General features: G+C 38.1%; 1 protein-coding gene across 13 annotated transcripts in view; it reads right to left on the bottom strand.

Annotated features, from left to right (window-relative positions):
- The window catches only part of rbfox1 (RNA binding fox-1 homolog 1), a 190,996-nt gene extending 163,320 nt beyond the window's left edge, over positions 1-27,676 (bottom strand). For 12 of the 13 annotated variants that reach the window (XR_015850324.1, XR_015850259.1, XR_015850308.1 and 9 more), the window contains exon 1: positions 27,339-27,676. Coding sequence is in view for 8 of the 13 variants with exons in the window: in XM_088333310.1 (XP_088189436.1) it covers positions 27,339-27,431 (93 nt within the window). In the remaining 5 variants the exon portion in view is untranslated. The remainder of the gene's footprint in view (positions 1-27,338) is intronic. The other variant, XM_088333969.1, reaches the window with a different exon arrangement.
- Positions 27,677-27,993: the final 317 nt, after the last annotated feature.

Genomic DNA, 27,993 nt, shown 5'->3' on the forward strand with positions numbered 1-27,993 from the left:
CTGGAGCTACAACTTGTGGGAAGCCATATATATATATATATATATATATATATATATATATATAAAGATATGTGTGTGTGTGTGTATATGTGTGTGTGTATATATATATATATATATATATATATATATATATATATATATATATATATATATATATATATATATATATATATATATATATATATATACTTATACAAACCATAAACATACAAAATATAGCACTCAAGCAAATTACGGACAATCGTCTGGAACTTAACTCGTTCGTGGGTGTGGCAGCATCTGTTAACCAAAAATTGTCACACACATATCATAATTACAAATGATAAGGGGTCTTTTCTGAGTAGAACATATTAGTAACAAACAATAGAAGAAAATGCATGTCATATAATGTGTTAACTGGTTGTGTGAATGCAGTTTTACACATGAACCGATTCTTCAAGCTATACAAATTCAAGTTTGTAATCTTTGCCTAAATTTTCCTTCTGGTTCGGAATAAATAGAAAATAAGTACAAAACAAAAGTTTTAGCAGTGACATTTATGTCCTCTAGAGGCCGGAGGTAGCACTAAGTTTGCCCTTATTTTTCAAAATCATAAAAGATCTAAAGACTCAGTTAGTTTTCTGACACACTCAAAAATTTATGGTTTTTAACAACACAAGCCTAATATTTGACATGACTCTTATAGCCTGGATTTTCAGATTACAAAAATTTAACTGGATTTTGATTTTCCCCACTTTTTAAGGGTGGTGTGCATCAAGCTCTTTCAATGAATAAAGTGTACCCTGGCTCTAGTGACAGTGAGGTGAAAAAATAAAAAAGCAACACTTAACCAAAAAATTAAAACATAATGACTTTATTCTGGTTCAACCTTTAGATTTTATTTACTTGTGTCTTTTGTGGTATGATTTTATGGAGGTGACGGACAACAACAAAATGTAGACCAGTATGTGGTACTGTATGTTGGGACCACGGCAGTGGACAGGAAAATCATACCAAGAGTTATTAACGCAGCCGGAAAAAACAGCTGCTCTCTACCCAGTCTGTAGGTCATTGCTTGCTTGTGACACAAACAAATAAGCCAACAACTTTATAAAGGACTCCTCCCACCCAAGCCACCACCTTTCTGACCCTCTCGCCTTTGGTAGGCGCTATAGGCCCCTTACAATAAGGCTCAGAGACAGTTTCTTTCTCAGGGCCAACACCACCCTAAACAAGCACGTACAACTGGGAAAAACAGTTTGCTGCAAACAATAACGATTATTCGTGTTCAATTCGCGTCTCTTCCAAGTTAAATGTCGACGTGTCCTTGTGCAAGACACTAAACCCCTAATGCCCCCCATATGCATGTAGTCTAATTGCAGTTGAACCGCTGTCGTTTCGTGAGTGTGTTTGTGAATGGGTAAACATAGCACATTGTAAAGCACTTTAGGAGGTCTTCAGTGACTTAAAAGCTCTATACAAAATGCAGACCATTTACCATTTGCATTTAAACCCAAAGTCTTTACCAATGTAAAGTGGTTGTGATGTTGCTTCAGAGTAACACATCCTGACTTCTTCCACATTTTTAACACGTGCATTATGTTAGGTTAATTGGAGATTAATTTTTGCCGGTCATTATTATCTCATCCTCCTAATCGGTATGCCGCATTGGAAAAATAGTTAATGTACAGTATGCGCAAAACAAATACAGCGTTTAGGCTTCAAAACATGACATTGTGATCAAATCAATTAAATATGTTTTAATCTTTATGCATGAATTGTTTTAAATAAAATGTGTTTCCTGCCCACTGCCCGATGATGGCTGGGATGGGCTCCAGCACCCCCGCGACCCTACTGAGGATAAGCGGTGCAGCTGATGAGATGAGATGAGGTCACACCCTGTATATAAATGACACAAATAAGTGACATGACATCTTCTTGTCTTATTTATAATAACCAAAACAGTTCTGAATTTACCAAATGCATTGCTATCTTAAGGAGACAATGTGTATTATTTATCCACTAGATATTACTGTATTGTGTACAAATGTTAGAAGTAACCAGTTACATTTACTCCGTTACATTTACTTGAGTAAGTTTCGGGATATTTTGTGCTTCAGGAAGTAATTTTAAATCACAATACTTTTACTTTTACTTGAGTATATTTGTGAAGAAGAAACAGTACTCTTACTTGGCTACATTAGGCTAAATTGAAACCGTTACTAAGTAACTTAAATCCCCTCCAAGTAAGTACGCCCATTTATCCGAGTCCTTTGCCTTCATTTTTCTCTTCAATGAAAGTCACCGTACGGTCAGAGCCCTTTTATAGGGGCAGCGTCACATAACAAGCAGGTGGATGTTTTAAAGGAAACCAGCGGGTGTGTAATCGACCATTTCTTAATTGTATTTCTTTCTTTTTTTTTCCAAGACAATATAACATTCGGTAAATCACTTATATAGTGGATGGGTGAATGGGTAAACATGAAGCACGCAGGATCCCTTAACCCCTTGGGTGGTACTATCATACTATTATAATTGTTTTGTTTGTTAAAGTACTTGAATTTACCCTGATAATTTAAATCTATTTTTAAATTAATTGCATTATTTCGATGACTACTTTTTATTTCCCCTTGAGTAAGTAGTTGAAATAATAGTACCTTCACTTGAGTAAAGTGTTTTGCTACTCTACCCAAATCCGATTGTGTAGTGCAACAGGCAACGAGCACTACAAAGCACAAGTAAGACTTCAACTTTACCTATGTTCTTCTTATTTTTTGCCCAGCCTACAGTAAGTTTATCTATTTGGGTACACATAACATTAAGATGGCAAACAATCATGTCAGCTACATAGGTGACAGTTATGAAACAAAAGATGAAACAAATTCCTCCACGTACAAGTGTTTTAAAAAACATTATATGACAAGTCAATGTATTTTTCTTATTATATAAATGAATATTGTTTCTCCAATGAATGAAGTATTTTTTACCTCTAGGAGATTCTCAGTAATACATACTGTCCGTTTAAATTTCTGCTGGATAAATAATTGCCTCAAATGTGTGAATCAACCTTCTTTGCATGACAAAAAAGCAACCACAAAACCAAACTTGAAAAATGTTACGTAGTGATTACGTCCTGACTAAGTTTAGGGGCAGAAACATTGAAAACATAAATACAAACACATTTAATTAGGAATAAAGAGGAGAGAGAGAAGAATGGAAGTAGACCAAAACAGGCATATAAAAACAGTGCATTTATATTTGATAGTGTCAGCAGTTTTGGCAGATAATGGGTGTGTGTATATTTGTGAGTATTGAGAGAAGGAAAAAGAGATGATTAAAAGCATAAAACCAAAGACTATTGACCTTGGAATCATTAACCGCATTTTTATTTGCGGCATATAAAATTACAGTCGATTCCTAACAAGGGTATGAAACTAGTCACAGACTATTGAAACTATTAGTCGAATAATCGTATATTTATTAATACATACCTGTCAACCTGTGCGGTTTTGCCGTACAAAGTACGTTTATTATGCATTTTAAGACGTGTACGACCTACAAGGAAATCTGTACGGAAAAACGCAAATTTGACAATGATGGGTACCATCCGGTATAAACCGACTATCACGAAACGGCAAATCAATCAAAGAGTTCGCCGCGGAAGCCTCTTTCTCGGTATCGTTTTTTTTGTTGCAAACGAAGCGAGCGGTTTGATGCTACTGTGCGCATGTGTCTGCCACCTGGGGATTTCCCATCATGCATTATTCCGAAAAAAAAATAAAAAATATGGTGTACGATTATTTTGTATTTTGTGCGGGAAAATAGATAGACAGATAGATGGATGGATGGATGTATATATCTATATATATATATATATATATATATATATATATATATATATATATATATATATATATATATATATATATATATATATATATATATATATATATATATATATATATATATATATATATATATATATATATATATATATATATATATATATATATATATATATATATAGGGCAGCACGGCGGCGCAGTGGTTAGCGCTTGTGCGGCACAGTTCATGTCATGGGAACCTCCTGCGTGGGTTCAAATCCAGCTCCAGACTTCCTGTGCGAAGTTTGTATGTTCTCCCCGTGCTTGCGTGGGTTTCCTCCGGGCACTCCGGTTTCCTCCCACATTCCAAAAACATGCATTTCAGGTGAATTGGCCGGTCCAAATTGTCCCTAGGTGTGAATGAGCAAGTGAGAAGTCTGTCCCCGTGTGCCCTGCGATTGGCTGGCAACCAGTTCAGGGTGTCCCCTGCCCACTGCCCGGAGATGGCTGGGATGGGCTCCAGCCCCCCTGCGACCCTAATGAGGATAAGCGGTACGGCTAATGAGATGAGATATATATATATATATATATATATATATATACATATATATATATAGATAGATATATATATAGATATATAGATATATATAGATAGATAAATACTTTATTCATCCCTGTAGGGAAATTCACACTTACAGCAGTATCCTTGTGTTGAAAATAAAACAATAATAAAGGAAAAGGAATATAATACATAAATACCCAATGTAACATGTTGATTTAAAGTATTTTAATAGTGCTACATAAAATACACACTGTAACAAAAATAGGGTAAAATGCAAATGTATGAGTGTGGTTTAATGTGGGCGTTTACTCCCCCGGGTGGAGTTAAAGAGCCTCATGGCATGAGGAAGAAATTATATCCTCAGGCTGTCTGTGGAACAAGACTGTGACAGCAGTCTGTCACTGAAGGTGCTCTTCCGTTTGGAGATGATGCTGTGTAGTGTCTGTGACAGGCAGACCCCAGTATGTGAAATAGGGGGGCTGTACATCGGACACTGTGGTTAGCAGCACAGGATCTCCGCAGGGGACCGTGCTCTCTCCGTTCCTCTTAACCCTGTATACGTTCAGTGCAACTCTGAGTCCTGCCCCGTGCAGAAGTTTGCTGATGACACTGTTATCGTGGGATGTATCAGAAGTGGGCAGGAGGAGGAGTACAGGAAATTGATTCAGGACTTTGTCCAATGGAGCGATGCAAACCACCTGCACCTGAACACCACCAAGATCAGGGAGATGGTGGTGGACTTCAGGAGAACTAGAACTCACCCGGTTCCTGTAACCATCACAGCAGAATGTGTAGAATTTGTCCAGACCAACAAATACCTGGGTGTGCAGCTGGACAATAAACTGGACTGGACTGCCAACACAGAAGCTCTATGTAGGAAAGGTCAAAGCCAACTTTACTTCCTCAGATAGCTGGCGTCCTTCAACATCTGCAAAAAGCTCCTGAAAATATTCCATGAGACTGTTGTGGGAGCGCCCTCTTCTATGCGTCTCAATAAACTGGTGAGGAAAGCGAGCTCTGTTGTGGCCACAGAACTGGACAGCCTGACAACAGTAGCTGAGAGACGGGCACTGGAAAAACTGCTGTCAAGTCCGACGTGTACAGGGTGAATAGGAACCGAGAGAGCACGGTCCCCTGCGGCGATCCCGTGCTACGACAGTACGGGTATGGAGCCGTGGAGGATCACAGGTATGTTAATAGTTGATTCAATTATGTGGTATATGATCATAAACACAAAAATAAATATTTTTGGAACATACAGATGATTTGTATGAAAATAAATAAAACCAATCAGGCTCAGTGTCAGTAGAGACATAATTCCATAAGTCAACATCCGTCCATTTTCAGGGAGAGACAAATAAATTTTACATTAAAATCAAGTAAACCTTTTTTATCCCCGTGAATGAAAAACAAGCTTATTAGCAGAAGTAGAAAAGTAAATAAATTAAATCGTAGGCGCCTTTTGTAAAGTACATTCAGTGGTCAACTGTAAGTCTGTCACTAAAGAAGAATCTCAACTGTTTGGAATCAAATGGCTTTAACAACAGCCAATTCTCGTTTTAAATGTGTTTTTTTTTTTAATGTATTACATGCATTTAATTTAAAATCCTTTTGTCAGGCACAGTCAGACATGTTTCTCAAGCTTCCTTTATTGTGAAATATGTATATAATAGAATAGAGTATACCTTTTTTATCATTGTTACAAAAATGAGTTGAACATATTGTGACAACGAAATTGGACGTGGCACTCTAGTTACACATATAGACTGTATAAGATAAAAGATAAAAAAAATGAATTTATCAGGGAAAATAGGAGGAATACAAAAAACACTAAAAACAAAAAGACTAACAGGAGAGCCTGAACCCGCTGCTCGTGCGCGCCATGTACGAATAAAATATACAATGACTGCCATCAAATCCGTACAAGCTTGAACGTAGTTGAATTTTACCAAGGTGGGTCAGATTCAGTATCTTTGGACTGTTCGACGTGCTCTTTAAATATTCGTGCATCACCAAGCAAGAAGTCTTTTTATTGGCCAATCTAGGCTAAAACGCTTCCAAACATTTAACCTATTGGTACGCAAACTTGATGTTAACGCCGGCATTCTTAATGATTACATTGCTACCTGAGACAGAGAAGCTGTTGCGCATTAGCGGCTCTCAGAAAAGATTATATTCATGTAAAAACGCCTCACAAACATCTATGGTGACAAACATCTACAATTAAATTCATTATTACTATTTCTATTCTCATTTCTTGTTGACACCAAATAACCATGGCAACCTTATAAGAGAAAATGAGTCTTTTCTTCTAACCCACAAAAAATATCCGTCAAAATAATCAATGCATCGTGAATCCTCGATTAGTTCAATACTGTTATTAAATATTCCCCAAAGTTTAATGTAAAAGAGCCCTGACATGGCCCCTGGTTTTATCACCGTAGACAGGATGTGACAGCTAATAATGTCACTGTCAGACTTTACATGACAACACTTTGTTACGCTCACATCAACCGACATCCTTTTAGAAATACTTTATCTATAATCTATTATGACTTGTTTTGCCAGCCTCACTAAGCTCATTTTTTGTGAAAAAGTGATCAATATCACTAACGTTATCATTTTCAATAAAAACTAATAACAAGCAGAGGTCTCAAAGCCAAAACGGACAAAGGGCCAAATTAAGAAATCAAGGGTTTGGACTGATTGAATGTTGAACATATTTAAAATTACGCATATAGTGAACCTAACTAAACCCACTGAAAAGCTAAGAAATACGATCAGCAATATTTTCTTATGGCTCCATCAGTAATCTTTTATTTTAGCATGCTCAAAGGCTAATATCCTCTTAATCAGGCCATTGTAAAATGAACTTTCAACAGAATAATTATTTAAGCACATTCAGTAACTTTTAGTTTCTATTTTAGCAAAAGTGATCAAAGTTTATTTAAAAATATATATTTTTAGCAATTTTCTATCATTCACTCAAATGAAATATGATTTTTAATATGATCGGATTGAAATACAATACATTGCAAAAATCTAATAACCAAAAACAACACTTTCTTCAAGGAGAAGTGAAGTACAAACGAAATCTTTTTAACCAACCAGGTCTAGCCCTGGCCTTAACTTTGATATATGTGACCTATAGTTTAAATTTGAATTAACCTCCTCCTAGTGGTTAAAAGAAGTTCCTAAAAATATCTTGATTTTGAAAAAAATGATTTTAATATTAATAATAATAATAATAATAATTTCCTTTGTATTGTCGTTCTTTGTAACAATGTACACAGAACGAAATGTCGATACACCTGACCCGTTGTAGCGAGCCGATGCAGCCGCAGCCAACAGAGGGCGCCGCCATTTTACCAATTAGGTATGACTCGGCCGAGGCGCGAACCAGCGACCTCCAATAATAATAAAATACTTTTAAACATGCATCTTTTAAAATAACTGTGGGCAGAGAAAAAAATGTAAATCAGTGATGTTAATTATAATTTGTCCATCAATACTTAGTAATTAATTCCAAACTATCTTATCTTGTCAGCATATTTTTTTTGTGTCTCCGTGGTTGCACTGCTTGCAAATGTCTGCTTTAACATTTAAGTTTCTAACCAATCACATTTCCACCATGATTTGTTGCCTGGCTCGGGAGTCTACCTGGACGCCTTGAATATGGAATTTGCAGGCCCTGGCCCATATAATCAATCTTGGAAAGAGCAGTTGGTGTATGGCATCTCACCGGAAGCTAGTGGGCACTGAGCAATGTTTATAAGTTGAATTTGTTTGTAAGTTGCTCTAGTGCTATATTTTGTATGTTTAAAGTGTATATAAGTATGTCTAAGGCTTGTATAAGTACCCTGTATTGTTTTGTACTAAAAAATAAACATTGCATATAATAATATGCTCTAACAGGGGTGGCGTACACGCGGCTCTAGAGGATGCTGGGTGACCTCTCACAGCGCTACACGCTGGTTGCAGCGAAAAGAAGCAAGAAGCACTACAGTAATGACCTGTTTTTGTATCTACCGTTTTTCGTAAGTCAAATGGTCGCAAGTAGGAAAGCGTCTGTAATCCATTCTCAGGGCAGTGTATTAGGCACTGTTCAATATTTCTTATAGTCGAAAGGTGCACTGTGTTCAGGTTGGTTTGGCTGAACACATCTCACACAATTCCCTGCCCCCACACAGAACAAGCATAACAAACCTTACTTAATAAACGTAATGTCATCACTGCTGCCGTGGTCTGAAACATAAAAAGGGCATCAGTAGATTATTAAAAAAAAAAATCAAAAAGTAGTGTAATAACCTTGAATGCGAGCCGAACAGAGAGGGAATTCATATCGCTGAACTGCATAGCCACAAAAGGTTAAACAGTTTTCAGATCGATGTCAGTGCGCACAACTTGACAAAACCATTTGTTCAATTGTGAGAGATGTCAATATGCCCGTAAGGCCCCTCCGTTTCTACGATTCCCCCCGGTTGGATCGAGCGCACGAACGTGCTCACAGTAAATTCAAGGCACATTTAAAGCAATGTTACTGCTATCAAATGTATTCCCACATTCTTAACTCAATGCCATAATGTATATGTATGTGTTCAAAGGCGTTGTCTTTGATAGCCTAAATATAAAATATTATTTTCTGTTATTGGTTTATTTGAAAAAAAACTTATATTGGGTTTGGCGCATCTCATCAGGGAATGATTTCAGTATAAAAAAAAAGTCACCATCTGATCTCTGTCCACTCATTGAGGCAGCCCACACCTCCTTATGTAGTTTCCTGTATAAAGCAATAGAGAGTGGGTAGGCACCCCTGTTGGCAAGTAAACTTAGTGAAGCAGTGTGATAAGAAAAGCCAAGATATGTATATGTACACATCTTCATTTCTTTTTTCATCTTCGTCAGGACAGAGAGGGTTGCCACGGTGGCCGAAAGGTTCTTGCCAAGTTCATGCATAAGTTTGGTTTTCTTGCAATAAAATTGAAATTTAAAAGCAAAGTGCCCTTGTGCTTATGGAAAGCTTTCTTTAGATATTAGAGGTATCACAAAAAACACCAAAGTAAAAGTTCTGCTTGAAATGCACCTTTTCACAAAAAGCCATTTTTCTCAGACATTCTCTTGGAAACAAGTATTTTCAAGAAAGGACAAATTTCTTCAACTAAACAATGGTAAATGCTTATGATCACACGGTTTTGGTCACTCGGGCTGCCCACACACTACGGTATTGCTGAATAGAGGAAATGAGGGCTTTTGTTCAATAAATAAGGCGCACTGTATTGTAAGGCGCATATGGTCAGCTTTTGAAAAAAATAAAGGCTTTTAGGTGGGCCTTATAGTGCGGAAAATACGGTACATGCCTGCTCGATCCGTTTCCAGCTTCACTGGTGAAGGATCTGTTTGAGATCTTAGGACCATCAGTTTTAAATATCATTAATATATCGCTATCCTCGGGTATTTTTCCTGTAGCCTTCAAGTCTTCCATCATTAAACCCATGCTTAAGCAACCTAACCTTGACCCAGAAAGCCTAGGTAATTATAGGCCAGTGTCAAATCTGCCATTTTTTGCAAAATTACTTGAAAAATTCCTTGCACAGCAGCTAAATGACTTCATGTCAGAAAATAACCTCTTTAAAACTGTCCAGTCAGCATTTAGTGCAAATCACTCTACTGAGACAGCCCTGGCTATAGTAACCAATGATCTCCTTTTAGCAATAGATTCCGGTGCCTCGTCAATGTTACTGCTGCTGGATCTCAGCGCTGCTTTTGATACTGTCGACCACAACATATTATTGGTTCGTCTAGAACGCATTGGTATCTCAGGAACTGTACTCTCGTGGTTTAGGTCCTACCTGTCAGACAGAATGCAATGTGTTAACTATGAAAATCCGACCTCTAAACAATCTAATATCCTCTGTGGTGTTCCTCAAGGCTCTGTACTTGAGCCCCTTCTTTTTAGTATTTATATGATCCCGCTGGGTGACATTATCCGCAAGTATAATATTAGTTTCCATTGCTATGCAGATGACTCTCAACTGTATGTGCCATTGGAAAAAACTGGACATTTAAGTTGTAGAAATCTGGAGGCTTGCCTTACTGAGATTCAAAAATGGATGTCACAAATGTTTTTACGCCTTAACCCAGAAAAAACTGAAATGTTGATTATTGGTCCAGCTCACTGTCGTCAGTTGTTTTCAAACACTAACCTGAACCTAGACAAATGTAATATCACCCATAGTGACTCGGTCAAAAATCTAGGTGTTATATTTGATCCTAATCAGTCGTTTTCAGTTACACGTGAAAAATATTACTAGAATAGCTTTCTACCACCTCTGTAATATTGCGAAGATTCGTTCAATGCTGTCTTAATCAGATGCAGAGGTTTTAATTCATGCGTTTATGACTTCTCGGCTTGAATACTGTAATGTATTGCTTTCTGGTCTCCCGATGTCTAGCATTAAAAGTTTGCAGCTGGTTCAGAATGCGGCAGCTAGACTTTTGACTAAGACCAAAAAGTTTGAGCATATTACTCCTGTATTGGCCAACTTCCACTGGCTCCCAGTCCACTTAAGATGTGACTTTAAGGTTCTCTTATTAACATATAAATGTTTGCATGAGTCTCCGCTCTGAAAATGCCGGTCTACTTGTGACTCCGAGAGCCAAGAAGTCTGCAGGCTTGAGAGCGTTCTCCATCCGGTGTTATGGAACGCCCTGCCTCCGGAGATAAGATCTGCAACCTCAACGGAAGTTTTTAAATCGAGGCTTAAGACACACTTCTATTCCAAAGCTTATGATTGATGCCCACCTCATATACTGTATTGTCCTGTCTTTTTCTGACTGCCTGCCTGGCTGATACGAAGGAGAAGGACGATTTGAGATGAGTCAGCGGACCAGCGTCTGACTTGAAGCATGTCAACCCCTGCATTTACAAGCTGGCAGAGATGGGAAGCTGCGTCGTGGCCGTCATAGACTTTCTGGACTAGTTTACAGGCTGGGGGCGTTGTTGGTGTCATGCTTTTTACGAACATCTTCAACATCTTACCTAATGTTTACTATTCTGTGTACAGTAATGCTAATGGTAATTCACCCTGGTCAATCCTGGAAGGGGGATTACCACGTGTGAGGTCCTTTCTCAAGGTTTCCCATTTTTTTCCTCACACTGAGGTTTTTGAGTTGTTCCTTGTCCGCATGCTGGTTTAAGATCAGGTAATTGTGCAATTTTGTAATTGTAATCCTGTGCAGTCTTTAGAGACATTTTTGTGATTAAGGGCTATATAAATAAATGTGACTTGACTTGACTAGATAGACAACTCACTTGCTCATTCACACCTAGGGACAATTTAGACTGGCCAATTATGTTGGAGGAAACCGGAGTGCCCGGAGGAAACCCACGCAAGAGCGGGGAGAACATGCAAACTCCACACAGGAGGTTTGATTTAATGACCTCAAAACTGTGCCGCACACGCGCGAACCACTGCGCCGCCGTGCTGTCTCCCAAAATACTTACTGCTCATCAATGCTGAAGCCTTAGAAATGTTATTTTTTTTTAAGTAAACCGACAAAAACAAACACATACTTTTGGCATGCAGACACAATGGTTCTAATAATGTATTTTTACATTATGGCACTGAATGAGTTATACACTTTACCATATTGTACCCATTTGTTACCTAGAATTGTGCTGGGTCAAAAAACTGTCGGTCTTATGGAAAAAGCCTTCAAATGCCTATTTCGAATGCAATTTCAGTCCTACCAAGTCCAACATACGTAAGACAAGAAAGGCAATTGCTGACTGCCGTTTTACTACTGCTGACTCAACTGCCCTGCAGCAACATCTACATCTATTTCTCCAATCCATTAATCAGCCACGCACATTAGTCACAAGCACAGTTGCACCAAAAGGATACCGCCTTCATATTAACAAAAGTATGATCCTACAAAATAGAAAGAACGTCTGTGCTTGTTCTCAGGGAAAGTCAGAGGAGCATCAGGGCTCCTGAAGTGGTGATGATTGTGTCCTGTTTTTTTCCACTAGGCAATAAACATCGTTTAAATAAACAGTTGTATTTGCATGGTGGGGTGCATAATTAGATGTTTCCTTCAAAGGTTTTAAATTAAATAAGTTTCCCTTTTAAATTTGCGGAAACAATGTCCAAATGAGTTCAAAGAGCTGTTATGTTTTTTTTTCCTCATCACGCCTATCTGTTATCGTACTTTTATCATCAGTGTTCAGGCCACAAAGCGCGTTTTGCCCAAATGCAAACCAAAACCCTAACCCTAAAAAGATGAAAAAGGAAGAATTAATTCAAACGCATCTAAGAAAGTAATACTTGTATGCGCAAAAAAATTAACTCCAATGATGATTTCAGCCAAAAGATGGCATCAGCAAGTAGAACATTTGAAATTACATACACCACCTTTACCTTATTCGTTATGAGGTGTTTCTCTCAAATATTTGTGCCATTTAGCCTTCAGAAAATTGAGTTCTGTAGCCATAAAGGAATCAGACTAAACGTCTTTCATTAGTAAAAAACTTTTTTAAGCTTTCACCATTGTTTAATAAACAACAGTTGTACATAGCTGAAGTTCTTGAAAATATTTTCCAAGAAAAATTCTGCGAAAAACGGCTTTTTTAAAACGATGCATTTTAAGCAGAACTCTTCCTTTGCTGCTTTTCTGCATTTGTGATGCATCCAATATCTAAAGAATGCTTTCCATTAACACAAGTGCACTTTGATTGCACAATAGCATTTTATTGCTAAAATACTGAACTTATAAATGAACCTGTGCAAGAACTTTTCAGCGCCCAATGTTTCCAGTGAGGTTATAACGAGAATTAAATCACCATGGTGACCACGTTCCTGTGGATGCGCACAGAATACCTCCCTGCCCCGACGATGAGGAATTGACCTCATCATATTTTTAGATAAAAAAAAGTTGCCATACACACCTCGATCGCTGGATACAGGAAAGAAGACAAGTACGTGGTAGCTGCCTTGATGTGTAGAAAAAGATATGATTAAAGCTACTCTGGACATTTAATGGTGATTTATTGTTCTGAAAACATTTCCAGACCCATGATCCTTACTGATCAGCAGGGCTAAACCGTTGGTAATAGTTATTAAAAAAACAAACAACAGAATAAGTATTTTTTTTTTACGTTTTGTCACGAAGGGACAATCATTTTGCAATCTTATGTATATGTTAGGCAGTGACTAAGTTACCTAAATATAGCTGTAATTTGATTACTGTAACTCTATCAGATAAAAACAAGAATGTCTGATCACATGACTCCAATTTTGACTAACTTGCACTGGCTCCCTGTCCGTTTAAGATGTGACTTTAAGGGTCTGTTACTAACATGCAAAGGTTTGCATGGACATGCTCCATCTGATATCTCTGATTTAATTCCCTTCTATGTTCCTGTTCGAATATTCCGCATTTATTTGAGGAAAAAATTCAGAAAAAACGACAAGATAGACAAAGGACAAAAGCTGTTTTTAAAGCACATTTTATTTTACTGTGTGACAATAGATGATTTGATAAAATTTATAAAATAAATAATAATAATTTTACGAGTCTGTTAGAAATAATGACAGTCTGTCTCCCATATCAACAAATATACCACTTGTCTCCCTTCCACACTTACTTAAGATTGTTAAGGCTCATTTTGACCTTCATGTTTTTGTAAATAATGGTTTCAAAATAAAATGCAAGCAGTTCTTTGTAAAAATGTAACAAAAACTGCAAACAAAAAGTTCTCAGATGTGATTCTATTTACTGCAGTGAGCATGTGAGAGAAAGAGGAGATCATGCTACAGTACAGCCACCCCTACCGCTCACCCAATCAAATTACTCTGTGTACTTGGCTGGTATTTTTGGGTGTTTACAATTTGTTATGTGCGTTTTTATCATCACGTGAACTTACTTATTATTTAATGAGCTTCCATGTAAAGGATTCTTTAGGGAATTACAGCCAAAATGGGGTATGTTGGTGTGACACACTGTCTATAAACTGTAGTTGAGACTGTGCTCTTATATGCTGGACCGAACAGGTTGTATTGTTAATGTTGTGTCGGCTAGGCACACACCAAACTTCACTCCAGGCTTATCAGTACTGCAATGTTGCTGATGAAATTAGTAACATTTTGTCTCCGAGCCATATGTACCCATCAAATTTGACATATCTGGTCCCTGACCCCTGGCCTAGAGAAACTTTACCACTTTCACAAACATAGGAGGTGGTAATTCAACAAAATGATCGCACCAATTGCCAACTGATGTGTTGGGACTGATTAAGTGACCAAACCCCCCATTCCAACACCTAATGCTGAGCGCCAAGCAGGGAGGCAATGAGTATCAATGTTGTAAGTCTTAGGTATGACTCGGCCGAGACTTGAACCAGCAACCTCCCAGTCTCGGGGCGGGCGCCGAGCTGGTTAATTAATGATTTAGAAATATATTAAGTATTCTATTACTTTATAGTAGCATTTATTTTGTCTACTCTACTACAAGATGTAGCTGTGTTGTGTAAAGTATTTAAACTTTGAAATTAGGTATACTACACATCTTTAGTTATGATTATGATGTTGGTTAAAATTCAGGAAGAAAAATATGTTGAAAAATAAAAAATGTCATGATTACTGATGTGGGGCACCTGAGTCTGCTCCGTTGGCGATAACAGCCATGGACGCTGATTGGCTGCTGACCTCTTTTTAAACCCCCGCCTTCCTGTCAACAATTGACAGTTCGTCTGCAAACCTTGGCACATGCAGGGCAAGCTCTTTTTGACTCCTCACTCTATCCTGCCCTGTTTCCCGTCTGATTCCCGGTGCCGACCTCTTTTCTAAACCCGTTCAACGTTTTTGCTCCTCCGTCCCGGCCAATGAACTGTTTTTTCTCGCTCTCGACACTCCCTTCGCTTGACACGGAAGTGACACTTCCAAACGATCTTCTACCCGTGACTGACGATCACCGGATCGTGGGTGCAAGCCCTTTCCTCCTTCTAAATAAAGCTGAGTAAACAAACGCAATTGGGTCCCTTCTCCGTTTCTGGTCCGTGACGCCCAACCCTTGTGTTAAATTGTGGCTGAACGGCATGTATCCGTTTTTTTTTTTCACACCAGACCTGGGCATTCATATGTGGTCCTAAATCCAATACATAACTGATCTTTTAGAATGCAATTTCTGTGTGAACGGACGAGACGCATTCATGGGCCCTGCAGTTCATTGATAGGTGGTACGAAATGGGGAAATCAACAACCATTGAAAACGAAAACACGGAGAGCATTTAATGAAGGGCGAGTGGGTATTTATTAATATTTGGTGGGACAACTACTCAGCCTCCAGTATCAAAATAACTGGGGCGGCAGTACCTCAGGAGGTAGGGGCGCTCGTCTTGGGATCAAGGGGTCCCAGTTCGAATCCTGGCTCATCCGTGTTACATGTCGAAGTGTTCCTGGGTAAGACACTGAACCCCTAATACCCCCAAAAAGCAGGTTAGCGTCTTACATGGCTGCAATACAAGGCCGCTATTGGGAAGTGTGGAGCACATTGTAAAGCGCTTTGGGAAGTCATTGACTTGAAAAGTGCTATATAAATGCAGATCATTTAATTTCATTTCATTTCATAACTATAAAATTGCTAGATATCCTCCTCTGTTAGCATCCATGAGTACTTCCGCAAACAATTTTCTCATTGCGTCTGACGTCATGTATTCTCCTCTGCGTATGTGGGCACACATGTCGCGTTCAAACAAGCGATGCATAGAAGTCAAAAGAGATGGCTTAGAAATCACATTTCGTTTGAAATGTGAAAAATCTTTATTTCCAAGTAACGAACTGCTTTTGACTAGCAGTACCATTACTGGTGTCACTGAAATACATCATTGGAAAGCTTAGCTCTTGGGATTCAATATACAGTGGAACCTCGGTTTTCGAACGCCTCTCAGTTCGAACAGATCGGTTCTTCACCAAAAATTTCGAAAAAAAATCTTGCTTCGCTTTTTGTTCAAAAAATCGGAGTTCAAACGCCGGTACGCTAGGGTGCGATGCTGAGCGGCGTACGAGTGTAGATCGTGTAGATTGCCCCCACCCCTCGTGAAGAACTGTTATGACGAGCGCGCGCACTTCTTTGCGCTTTCGCCTTTAATATCGGTAAACGGAGTGTTTTAGCCCCTAATTATCCCTCCGAAGAAGGCCGGTGCAAGCAGCAAAGTTGCTACAGGTGAAAAAAGAAGAGTAGTGCGTACAACTATTGCATTTAAGAGATAAATAATAGCAAAATGAAGAAGGTGTGCGAGTTTCCCTTCTTTCGAGGGAATAGAGCATGGCTTCTGCAGACCACCACAAAGGTAAGAAATCCTCTTCATAATTATTTTCTTTTTCCTTTAACCGCTCACCACTTTTTGTGCTAAATGACGTGTAAACAGCCTGATTTTTTATTTTTTTTTATTTTTACACGTTCATGTTACGCGAATGTACGATTAGCCCGGGTTAGCTTTTTGTTTACGTTCATGGTAAACATTCAGGGTGTTGGAAAGGATTAAAACGATTTTACATTACTTTTAATGGGAAAAACGATTTTCAGTGATCGAACAAATCGGTTTTCGAACAGGGTTCTGGAACGGATTATGGTCGAGAACCGAGGTTCCACTGTATATACCGTTTTAAAATAGACTAATCAAAAAAAGTACACGGCCAAGCTCAAACAAAATACCCCAAAAATATAAAGCTGGCATAACTCACCATTACGTCCCTTAGCCATCTTCAAAATATTTGAATGTCAGCATATGTCAGGCTTCGTTACATCAAGGACAATTGATAGAATCCAAGCGTGTACGATATTTATTCCTTACGATTATGCCAACAAATGAATGTAATCCCCCTTAAACATGTGTGCTTTGTTGGACGTTGCTTCTTCTAATTTCGCCACATTATTTTCGTTTACAAATTAACAGACTCGAAAAATTATTCCCATGTTGGTAGTTACCCCTGCCCTTTCGATTAACACCTTTTCTATGATAAGGTTCTGTTCATGCTAGTTTTATTTATTCACAAAGCGCGAAGTTACATGAAGCTTCCTCGACACATATAGTCCACCCGACTCACTCTTTCCTTTACTGCTCGGGCGCACTGGGCGGCCATTAGAGAAAAATGCATGAATTAGCAGGATAATTGCATAAGCCGGAGGGTTGAAAGCTTGGGGGAAAATTTGCGTCTTATAGTCAGAATTTTATGGTAATTTGATCCTATCCATCCCTGGATTACAGGTTCTACAACAAAATGTGACATGACTTGACTAGAGTACAATTACATTTTTTGGTATCCTAATTACGTAACACCGTTATTCAGTTACTCTCCAAGCCTGCAAATGATCGATATGGTCATGGTAGGACACACACATCTCGGAGAGCTTCGAGTCAAGTCAAGTCAAGTCATTTTTATTTGTATAGCCCTAAATCACGAAGAGTCTCAAAGGGCTTCACAGATTATTACACTATATTACACAGACTATTTTTCAGCCGACGAGAAGAGTAGGTTATTCATATGCTATGGAGTAGAAGTGGAGGAGAAGTGTTCGAGCAGCACACATACCAAAGTGAATGACTGAGCAAACCAGCAGGCTGGCACTTTTCTGTAGTGTTTCTTGTGCCTGTAAGGCACGCTGTGACCCAGATAGCATAAAGGATTTCACGCATTTGGGAACCCTCTAAATTAAAGAAGCTCGCTTCCCTTTCTTCTCTTTCTTTTCTCTCTCATGCTCTCCTCTCCATCATGACGAGAACAGAGAAGAAGATGTGCACGCGGAGGATTGAAACCATGTCGTGGACGGAGAAGAGAACATATCTTCTCCTCCCCCGTCCTCCTCTATCTCCTCTTCTTATTTAATCATCAAAAGGAGTTAAAATGCCAACAGACATAATGAGGTTGTGGAGTCTACCAATCCCCCAGCCCCATTTCCCATGCAGCTTTCTCTACCGTTATCTTTTTCAGACTCTTCTTCACGCTTTATTGTCTGACAAAACCTGCTATAATATTTCAGTTCTAAAAACACACATATATGCATTCATGAAAATGTCTATTTTTACTGGCTTTATTGGCTCTTTTTACCGATAAATTCGACAAATATGGAGTATTTTTATTTATTTATTTTCAGATATTATCATTTTGCGAATCTGTTTGTGTATGACGCGCCATTTTGTATAGTATAGACCCCTAATGCTTCAATATGAATTGGTACACATAGTTTCACTTTTTATCAGCTGAAATCGGGATGTTAAACTCAGTTTGGCTCTGGGCCTGGCTATAGATTTTTTGCTTTCAGGTGGGCCGGATGAGTAAAAGAATGTCAACTCCAAAAATTAGCTTTCAGTATTATGCTTTATGGTTCAGCCTCTATTAGTAGCCTACCCTACATATCATCATCCCGAATGACAAGGAATCTTCTTTAAACACAACACATTTATTCACAAACAATGGGGGAAAATTATCATGTTTGGTATCTACTCGTTGATTTTAACATTTAAGTAAATGCAGCATTCCACTTGGATCAACTCACCACGCTACAACAACTCAACACCGCCCTCTGGCAACCAGAGAGTGTTTTCGGTTTGCAAAAATCACAACTTTTAATATAGTACCAAGAGACTCCCTTTTTTTTTTCTTCGAAATGTTAGAAATGTAAGGCGGGCCCGATTAAATCCTCCAATGGGCCAGATACGGCTCGCGGGTCATGCGATTGAAAAGGCTTAATTAATCTGTTTTTGATTCTGAAGTTAATAAGAATACGTTTGTTGCTGTGGTTTGCAAAATATTTTTAAAACGCCAACGTTCTTAGTCAATTCCTACCCGACCTTCTAAGCAGCGTGTAGAAATCTGAAATGTTTTTTTTTGTTTGTTTTTTTTTCAAATTAAGTCTAGTGAAGTTTCTTACATTTGGCCTACTTCTGTATTCTTTTTGTTCTAATCCCCTTTCGTCATCCTTTTCCCAATGTTTTCCCTCTCTACCTTTCTTCAGGAGCTCTCCTTCCATTTTAAACTCCAGCCAAGCGTGCAGTGCTAGCGTGTCGGTGCATGAACACACCAATCGTCCATGTAGGATTGTCGTGGGCCAGAGAGAAAGATGAGCAAGTGCAATAAAAGGTGAGCATGAATTTGTGTCCCCGAGTAATATATTATTTGATGAATGCAATTAAGAAATTCGAGTTGAGAGCCCAGGTGTAACCAACCCGTTTTTGGGGGGTGCTCAAGCAACCCCAAATGCAACCCAAGACACCCCAAAATTATAGCATTTTTAAAACTCTATTTTCTTTAATAGAGGATAGGTTTAAATATAATTAACGCTAGCTCAAACATAAAATAAAAAAGTATAACAAAACACAAATGTAAACAACGCAGCGTCGGAAATACTCCACTGCCTTGTCAGTCTGTTTAGTTACTGACACCACTGTCGATCGGTGGTTGGATAGATCCATATATCAATATTATCTATACTAAGCAAGTACTTGGATCGGATCGATACTATTGTCTTGTCTTCTAATTTTAGCTATCACTATATTAATGTTGTTAATTGGTTGCTAAGAGTATACCAGAGGTGGGCCGTGAGCACCTGCAAAGCTTTCTCTGCTGGTCTTAAAAATATTTGAATCATGTAATGTTAATTATATTATGTCCAACAAAAGTTAATTGATGACTGATTCTCTTTTTTCGTGCTTTGCTTAAATAAAGCCACGAATAAGTAAACATAATTGCCAATTGTCTTGTCATGTTCCTTTCATTGCTTTTACATCTAAGTATTTAGCCAATCACCAAAATAATAGCGCCAATTACCCGCCGTTGGTATTGATGTTTTTTTTTACATGTCGTAGCTGTAGCTGCAATAAAGGTTTTATATCCATAATATATTGTTTTTCAGGGTTGGATTGAGTCAGATAGGTGCAAAAAATAAACAAAAGAAAAAATATACAAAAAGAAAAAAGGGGAAAAAAGGGCGCGGGCAAAGAGATAGCTAAAAATGAGGGGTTTTGGGGTGGTCCCCCCAATTAGTATATTACCAAAAAATGAATTATTGATTTGGAAAAAAAAGAGGATTTTAGTGCTTTATAGTAGCATATATTTGTCCTCTCTACTACAAGATGTTCCTGTGTTGTGTAACTCAGTTAAACTTACTAAACAGCTGTATTGTCAACTTTTAACAATTCAGATTCCCTAAAAACACATACCGCTTATCCTCAGTAGGGTCGCCGGGGTGCCCATCCCAGTGGGCAGTAGACACCCTGAAGTGGTTCCCAAACAGTCACAGGGCACACAGAGACAGACAACTCACTTGCTCATTCACACCTAGGGACAATTTGGACAGGCCAATTAACCTTACAGCGTCTGACCTGAAGCATGTCAACCCCTGCATTTACAAGCTGGCAGAGATGGGAAGCTGCGTCGTGGTCGTCATAGACTTTTTGGACTAGTTTACAGGCTGGGGGCGTTGCTGCTGTCATGCACTCTCAACATGTTACCTAGTGTTTACTATGTTTGTGTACTGTAATGCTAAATTAATTCACCCTGGTAAATCCTGAAAGGGGGATTACTCTTTTTCTCTTTTTCCTCACGCTGAGGTTGTTCCTTGCCCGCATGTTGGTTTAAGATCAGGTGCAGTCATTTAAGACATTTTTTTGATTAACGGCTACATCAATAAACGTGACTCGACTTGACTTGACAAAAGATCCTCAGCTGTTTTCTGCGCAGTATAGAGGACATTGCTGGTGTGCGATAGCGTAGCAGAGCCATCAGTATTATAAAATATACTTCCAACCCCAGCCACTACTTCTTTGACCGGTCGCCCTGCGGTAGGCGCTACAAGTCCCTCAAAAAAAGGACAAAACGGCTCAGAGACAGCTTCACCAATGTACTATGTGATCTTACATGGGTGTGAGCAATTACAAAAAGTCTAACAGCGTCGCTTAGAATAAGGGTAGGCAATATCAATCCCAAATGTGGTCACCAAATCAGTCCAAGACGCGAGATGAAATCAAGTTAGATTTTGTTGATTTTCCGGCAACTATAGTTTGTTTTTTAAATTTGAATGATTGGCTAATGTAATTTCGGAAATGTTGCACAAATGTGTTGTTTTTACAACAAATTGTACATGGGATTTTCATTTAAACAACAAAAAATGTATCACACGTTTTTACTGAAAGTATTATTTGAATGTAACACAAGAGCAATCAAAGAGACCCCAAAAATATATATTTTTTTCTGCATCATTCATCTTTTTTATTTATTTCCCCTTTTTCTTAATTATTTTCTCGTTTTTGTTTCTTTTTTCCTACTTTTTTTTATGATTTTCTGAGCTTTTTCCTTTTCTCCCTTCCTTTTTTTCACCTGTTCTGTAGTTTCCTTTTTTTATTTGTTACTTTCTTTTTTTTAACTGGCTTTTTATTTTATTTTTCTTGTTTTTTTTCACTTGTTTTTTCCTAGCTTTTTGTTTCTATTGTGTTTTTTTCTCTGTTTTTGTCTTTTTATTTTATTTTTTTTTCTTATTTTTGTTTGGGTATTTCCTTTATCTTGTTTTTTCCCCTTTCTAAGTCATCTTGCGCATAATGTTACATAATAATTAATAATATATGCCACAAAAACGAACTGAAGAGCCTCTTGGGTTCTAAAAAAGACAGCTTTTTTAGTCAGCTGAGCCGAGAGAGCCGCTTCTCTAAAAAAAAGACGAATTGTTGGGAGTTAACATTGACGTAATCAAGAAAGTAAAGAAGGGCCAGTAGCTACATAGTCTAACTGTGCAGGCGATAATAATATAGTATTGCAAACTATTATTACAGACTACTAACCTACATGAGGGAATATGGTACACATATAGGTTATTCGTGTTGACAATATCTGTGTATTGTTTGCCCTCATGTAGGTTTTAGTCAGGGGATGGTAGTCTGTAATTAGCAATAGTCTTTGACCTGTGCAGCCATTTGAGACTCTTTGTGATTAAGGGCTCTACAAATAAATATGACTTGACTTGACTTTTTATATCCTCTAAGTCTTTCATCCTTTTTCTTTTAAAAGTGTTGATTGCATGTCTCCTCTGCACACAATGTTTCACAAAATTTATATCAATTATAATAAAGACCATTTATTCTAATTAAATTCAGAGAGTTGCTATAAAGTAAAACAGCTTCAATTGTTTGTCATTGCTCGCCAAATGACGGAGCTAAAAGTCAAACCTTTTGCATTCAAATTCCCCAGATTGGAGAAATGAAAACTCACGATACAAGTATGTGATGTTAGAAATAGAACATGTTTGTTGTAAAAATAGAAAAAAAGAGGGACAGTGGCAAGTATTATGACAACCAGAATGAAATCTGATCAAAGTAACAAGACGCAACCAGCACTTTACAATCCTCATAACCTGACAATGTTGAGGTGGACCAAACCCAACTAAAGAAATTATCAGCAAAGAAAGTGTCATATAATTGTTTAAGCACAATGTGTTATCTTTTGAAATGAGATAATGCATAGAGATGTTGTTGTTGAAAAATATACATGCTCTCTGTTCCAAAAAATGGACGTTTTAAATTATAGTTGTATTCTCCGATCAATAATAAATTATATATTTGTGAAAAGACAAAACAATTCAATGTTTTGTGATATTTAAAGCCAACATGCAACATTGTATTTTACTGTTTTTATTCCTAGAAAATCTTGGCCTCGGAAACACCATGTTTGTGGGCTCTTAGTTACAACATACAATAGCATGGCTTATTGCAATAAGTCTACGTCTAAGTGTTGATAGTACAGGTACATTTTGAGCTAAAAGAATAAATGAAAACATAAAATAGAATGAAAAAATTTTAAAGCAACTGTATATATATATATATATATATATATATATATATATATATATATATATATATATATATATATATATATAAATGTATATATATGTGTATATGTATATGTATATATATGAATATATATACATAATATATCGCAAAAAATATATGGAGTAAAATCATTTAAGACATGGTTCACCCACAGAATTCCTTTTGCAGATCAATCTTGAGTAAAAATGATGAACAAGAACTTAAATCAAAACCGTTTTACAACATCTAGTGCTTCGATTTATCACACATGTGTCAAACTCATGGCCCAATGTGGCCCACCTTGTCATTTTGTGTGACACACGGAGAGCTTAAAATGTCCCGTCGTCGAAAATTGAAAGGGTGAAAAGAGTACTTTAACAAAAAACTAAGATTTCCACAGTGCCTGTTGAGAACAAGTCCCTCAAACTGATGGCTAAAAGCCACTATAGGCCAGTATTTCCACATCAAAGCCCAAAAATATAATTGAAAAATAAATTATCCTACCAATGTCCAAGATGATTTTGTTGAATTGTTTTATTTAGTTTTGAACATATACAGTGCATCCGGAAAGTATTCACAGCGCTTCACTTTTTCCACATTTTGTTATGTTACAGCCTCACTCCAAATTGTATTAATTTAATCTCTTATCTCAAAATTCTACACAAATTACTCCATTATGACAATGTGAAAACGTTTTCTTTTTTTTTTTTTTCTTTTTTTTTTTCTTTTTTTTAATTTATTAAAAATAGAAAACTAAGAAATCACATTTACATAAGTAGTCACAGCCTTTGCCATGAAGCTCAAAATTGAGCTCATGTGCATCTTTTTTCCACTGATCATCCTTGAGATCTTTCTACAGCTTAATTGGAGTCCACCTGCAGTAAATTCAGTTGATTTGACATAATTTGGAAAGGCACACACCTGTCTATATAAGGACCCACAGTTGAGTGTGCATGTCAGAGCACAAACACCAAGCATGAAGTCAAAAGAACTGTCAGTAGACCTGCGAGACAGGATTGTCTTGAGGGACAAATCTGGGGAAGGATACAGAAACATTTCTGCTGCTTTGAAGGTCCCAATGAGCACAGTGGCCTCCATTATTCGTAAATGGAAGACATTTGGAACCACCAGGACTCTTCCTAGAGCTGGCCGGCCTTCTAAACTGAGCGATCGGGGAAGAAGGGCCTTAGTCAGGGAGGTGACCAAGAACCCGATGGTCACTCTGTCAGAGCTCCAGCGTTCCTCTGTGGAGAGAGGAGAGCCTTCCAGAAGGACAACCAGGTGGTCCTCCTCCTAGTTTCTTCTCTTTCTTGCCCACATGCTGGTTTAAGATCAGGTAATTGTGTAATTTTGTAACTGTAATCCTGTGCAGTCCTTTGAGACATTTTTGTGATTAAGGGCTATATAATTAAATTTGACTTGACTTGACTTCTCTGACAAGAAGACTACCACAACCCGTTTGGGGTCATAACCCTGCCTGCTGTCTTCTTTTGTTTGTGTGTGCGAGTCCATGCTTGGCTTGTTTTCATTGAGCGTCGTAGAACAGCATGAAATTTCGGAAAGGGTCACACTTAGTTTCTTATGCTGTTTTAAGGCACCATGTGCACATGAGTCTTGCTCGTAGAGATTTGATTGGTGGACAAAAAACAAACAAGCTTTTAAAAATAAAATACTCCTGAGCACTGGTGGCAAACGCATGCCCCTTAGGTATTTGAATGGATTCATTTTTTTTGTGTTCTTGTTTTTATTGTATTCTTTTTTTTTTTTGTTCCTCCAATCCACCAGTCAGGCCTGTATGGTAGAGTGGCCAGACGAAAGCCACTCCTTAGTAAAAGGAACATGGAAGCCCATCTGGAATTTGCCAAAAAGCACCTGAATGACTCTCAGACCATAAGAAACACAATTCTCTGGTCTGATGAGACAAAGATTGAACTCTTTGGTGTGAATGCCAGGTGCCATGTTTGGAGGAAACCAGGCACCGCTCATCACCAGGCCAATACCATCCCTACAGTGAAGCATGGTGGTGGCAGCATCATGCCGTGGGGATGTTTTTCAGCAGCAGGAACTGGCAGACTAGTCAGGATAGAAGGAAAAATCAATGCAGCAATATATAGAGATATCCTGGATGAAAACCTGCTCCAGAGCGCTCTTGACCTCAGGCTGGGGCGAATGTTCATTTTTAAGCAGGACAACGACCCAAAGCACACAGCCAAGATCTCAAAAGATTGGCTTCAGAACCACACCGGGAATGTCCTGGAGTGGCCCAGCCAGAGTCCAGACTTGAATCCGATCGAACATCCCTCTAGAGATCTGAAAATAGCTGTGCACAAACGTCTCCCATCCAACCTGATTGAGCTTAAGACTTATTGCAAAGAAGAATGGGCAAAACTGCCTAAAGATAGGTGTGCTAAACTTGTGGGATCATATTCAAAAAGACTTGAGGCTGTATTTGCTGCCAAAGGAGGATCAACAAAGTATTAAGTAAAGGCTGTGAATACTTATGTAAATGTGATTTCTTACTTTTTCTATTTTTATTAAATTCAAAAAAAGGAAGAAAAAAAAAACTTTTTCACATTGTCATAATGGAGTATTTTGTGTATAATTTTGAGATAAGAGTTTAAATTAATACAATTTGGAATAAGGCTGTAACATAACAAAATGTGGAAAAAGTGAAGCGCTGTGAATACTTTCCGGATGCACTGTATTTGTAGGGGCATTTATTTTTTAAAGCAACAGTAATGTTTGAGACTTGAATGCACAATACATTTTACATAAAGGAGTAGTTAAAATTATTTTATACATAAATGTACAATTACATTTTGTTACATCAGGCCCAGTAAAAATGAGTTTGACACCACTGATTTATAGAATAATAATAAAGAAAATGTCATTGAAAAGAGCATAAAAATATCCCGAATAAATTGTGGTCCGCCACATACTTTTGGCCCACAAGACAATGCTAAGAGAAGCACAAGCAAAAAATGAGCTGCAGCGCAGCAAACATTGACTTGCAGTTTTGAATATGTCCACTTGGTGTCGTCAAAGCCAAACACCACTTGCAAAGTGCCAACTGTGGATGTATTTACTGACGACCACTAATCCACCAGAGAACATTGAAGAAACCAGTCCCAATGTTATTTTAGTTCAAATAAAAGTAATGTAAAGTAATAAAAACCTGCTGTGTAAGGCAGTAAGAAAAATACAAAATGAGAAAAAAAGAGCACCTTGGTTTCTTTGCAGAAGTTTAAAAGAAGCGTATGCTTCTTTCTATAACAGATATAAAAACTAAATGTGTAGTTTCATTTCTCAGGAAACATTTTGATTGAAAAAATACAAATGAAAGGCAGAAAGACTTTAAAATTATGACAGCAATCTTTTTAATTAGTGTCTGTATGCTATTTTTGTCACTTTCCCTTCTGCATCAGTTTCCCAGATATAAATAAACTTTAGTGGCAATAAAATTGTTGTTTTGCTTTTCTTATTTTCTTTTATTCATGAATGCACAGTTGATGAACACTTAAAAAAATTAAATCTTAGCCAAGGAATTTGATTTTGAGAGGGAAAAAACTCAATAATAATTTTATAATCTATACTGACATTACTGAATGGTAATTAAATTGTTGTCTTGCTGTCTCTTAGGGAGTAGAGAGGAGAGGATCCCCAATCCCCATGCTCCCTCAACTTTAGTCGCCTCTTACGACACGCAGTGGACCATGGTGGGAGAATCCTCTTACCTCTCACAAGGAGAGGGCCCCTCACCACAGGGCACAAGTCACCCCTCTTGAGGGATATGACCAAGGTAGAAAATAATTATATTGTGAGCCTCTGAAAAGCCGCCCTTTTATGCCATTTACGTTTTTTTTACCATCTGGCCCACCGAGCTAAAATGAGTTTGACACCCCTGCCCTAATGCAATCCAAAACTCTGTATGACAACTTTTTCCCTACACTTCTCAATAATTCCATCAGTCACGGAATAAAGCGAAAACCATCACTTTCGATCATTCCAACATTTTTTTGTGGATTTTCCCCCGAGCGGATCTCAGTTTGTCCGTTCTTCTTCCCCTAACCCTAACCCTAACCCTAACCAAGAGTGGCAATTCGTACGACACACTCACCTGTAAATACATAAAAGTGAGAGCGGTGCAGGACAGCTGAGGACAGGCATCCACGTTGGGGAGCGCCACGCACGTTCCTCCGGGATGCTGCATGCTCCTTTCTTGAAATGGAACGTCGCACGACCCCCTCGACCCCGAAAACACGCCGAGCCCGATCTCAAGTACGGTGGTCAGCGAGTTCCAGAAACGAGCAAAGGAAGAGGAGAAAAAGAAATGCACCACTTGGAGGGAGTGAGAAGAAAGATGGAGCCAGTGAAATAGCGAGTGCTTTCTGCACACAAGGAGGCGGTACGAGTGATGGCAGAACCAGAGAAGAGGGAAAGTGTGTGTGTGTGTGTGTGTGTACGTGTGTGAAAGGGAGCGCTTGCTTTACTGCAGTGTGCAAGAGGCTTAATATGAGTTGGACTGACGGCATGTGTGCTTGCGTATGCTAGACAGAGAGTGAGCGAGTGTGTGTTTATGTATGAGAGTATAGTGCAGGGGTTGGGAATATTTTTGACCCAAGGAGCCATGAAAGCAAAAATATTTTGTTTTTCTTTTTAAAGAGTGCAACAGCATACATTTTAAGTCCAAATTCAACAAAACCTCCAAACCCTCTTTCCAGATAAAAACTTTAAACTACAAACTACATTTAATTTCTATGAAATAATAACAT

This window comes from Urocampus carinirostris, chromosome 1 (genome assembly GCF_059441175.1).
Source record: "Urocampus carinirostris isolate Australia breed hairy pipefish chromosome 1, RoL_Ucar_1.0, whole genome shotgun sequence".
NCBI lineage: Eukaryota > Metazoa > Chordata > Actinopteri > Syngnathiformes > Syngnathidae > Urocampus > Urocampus carinirostris.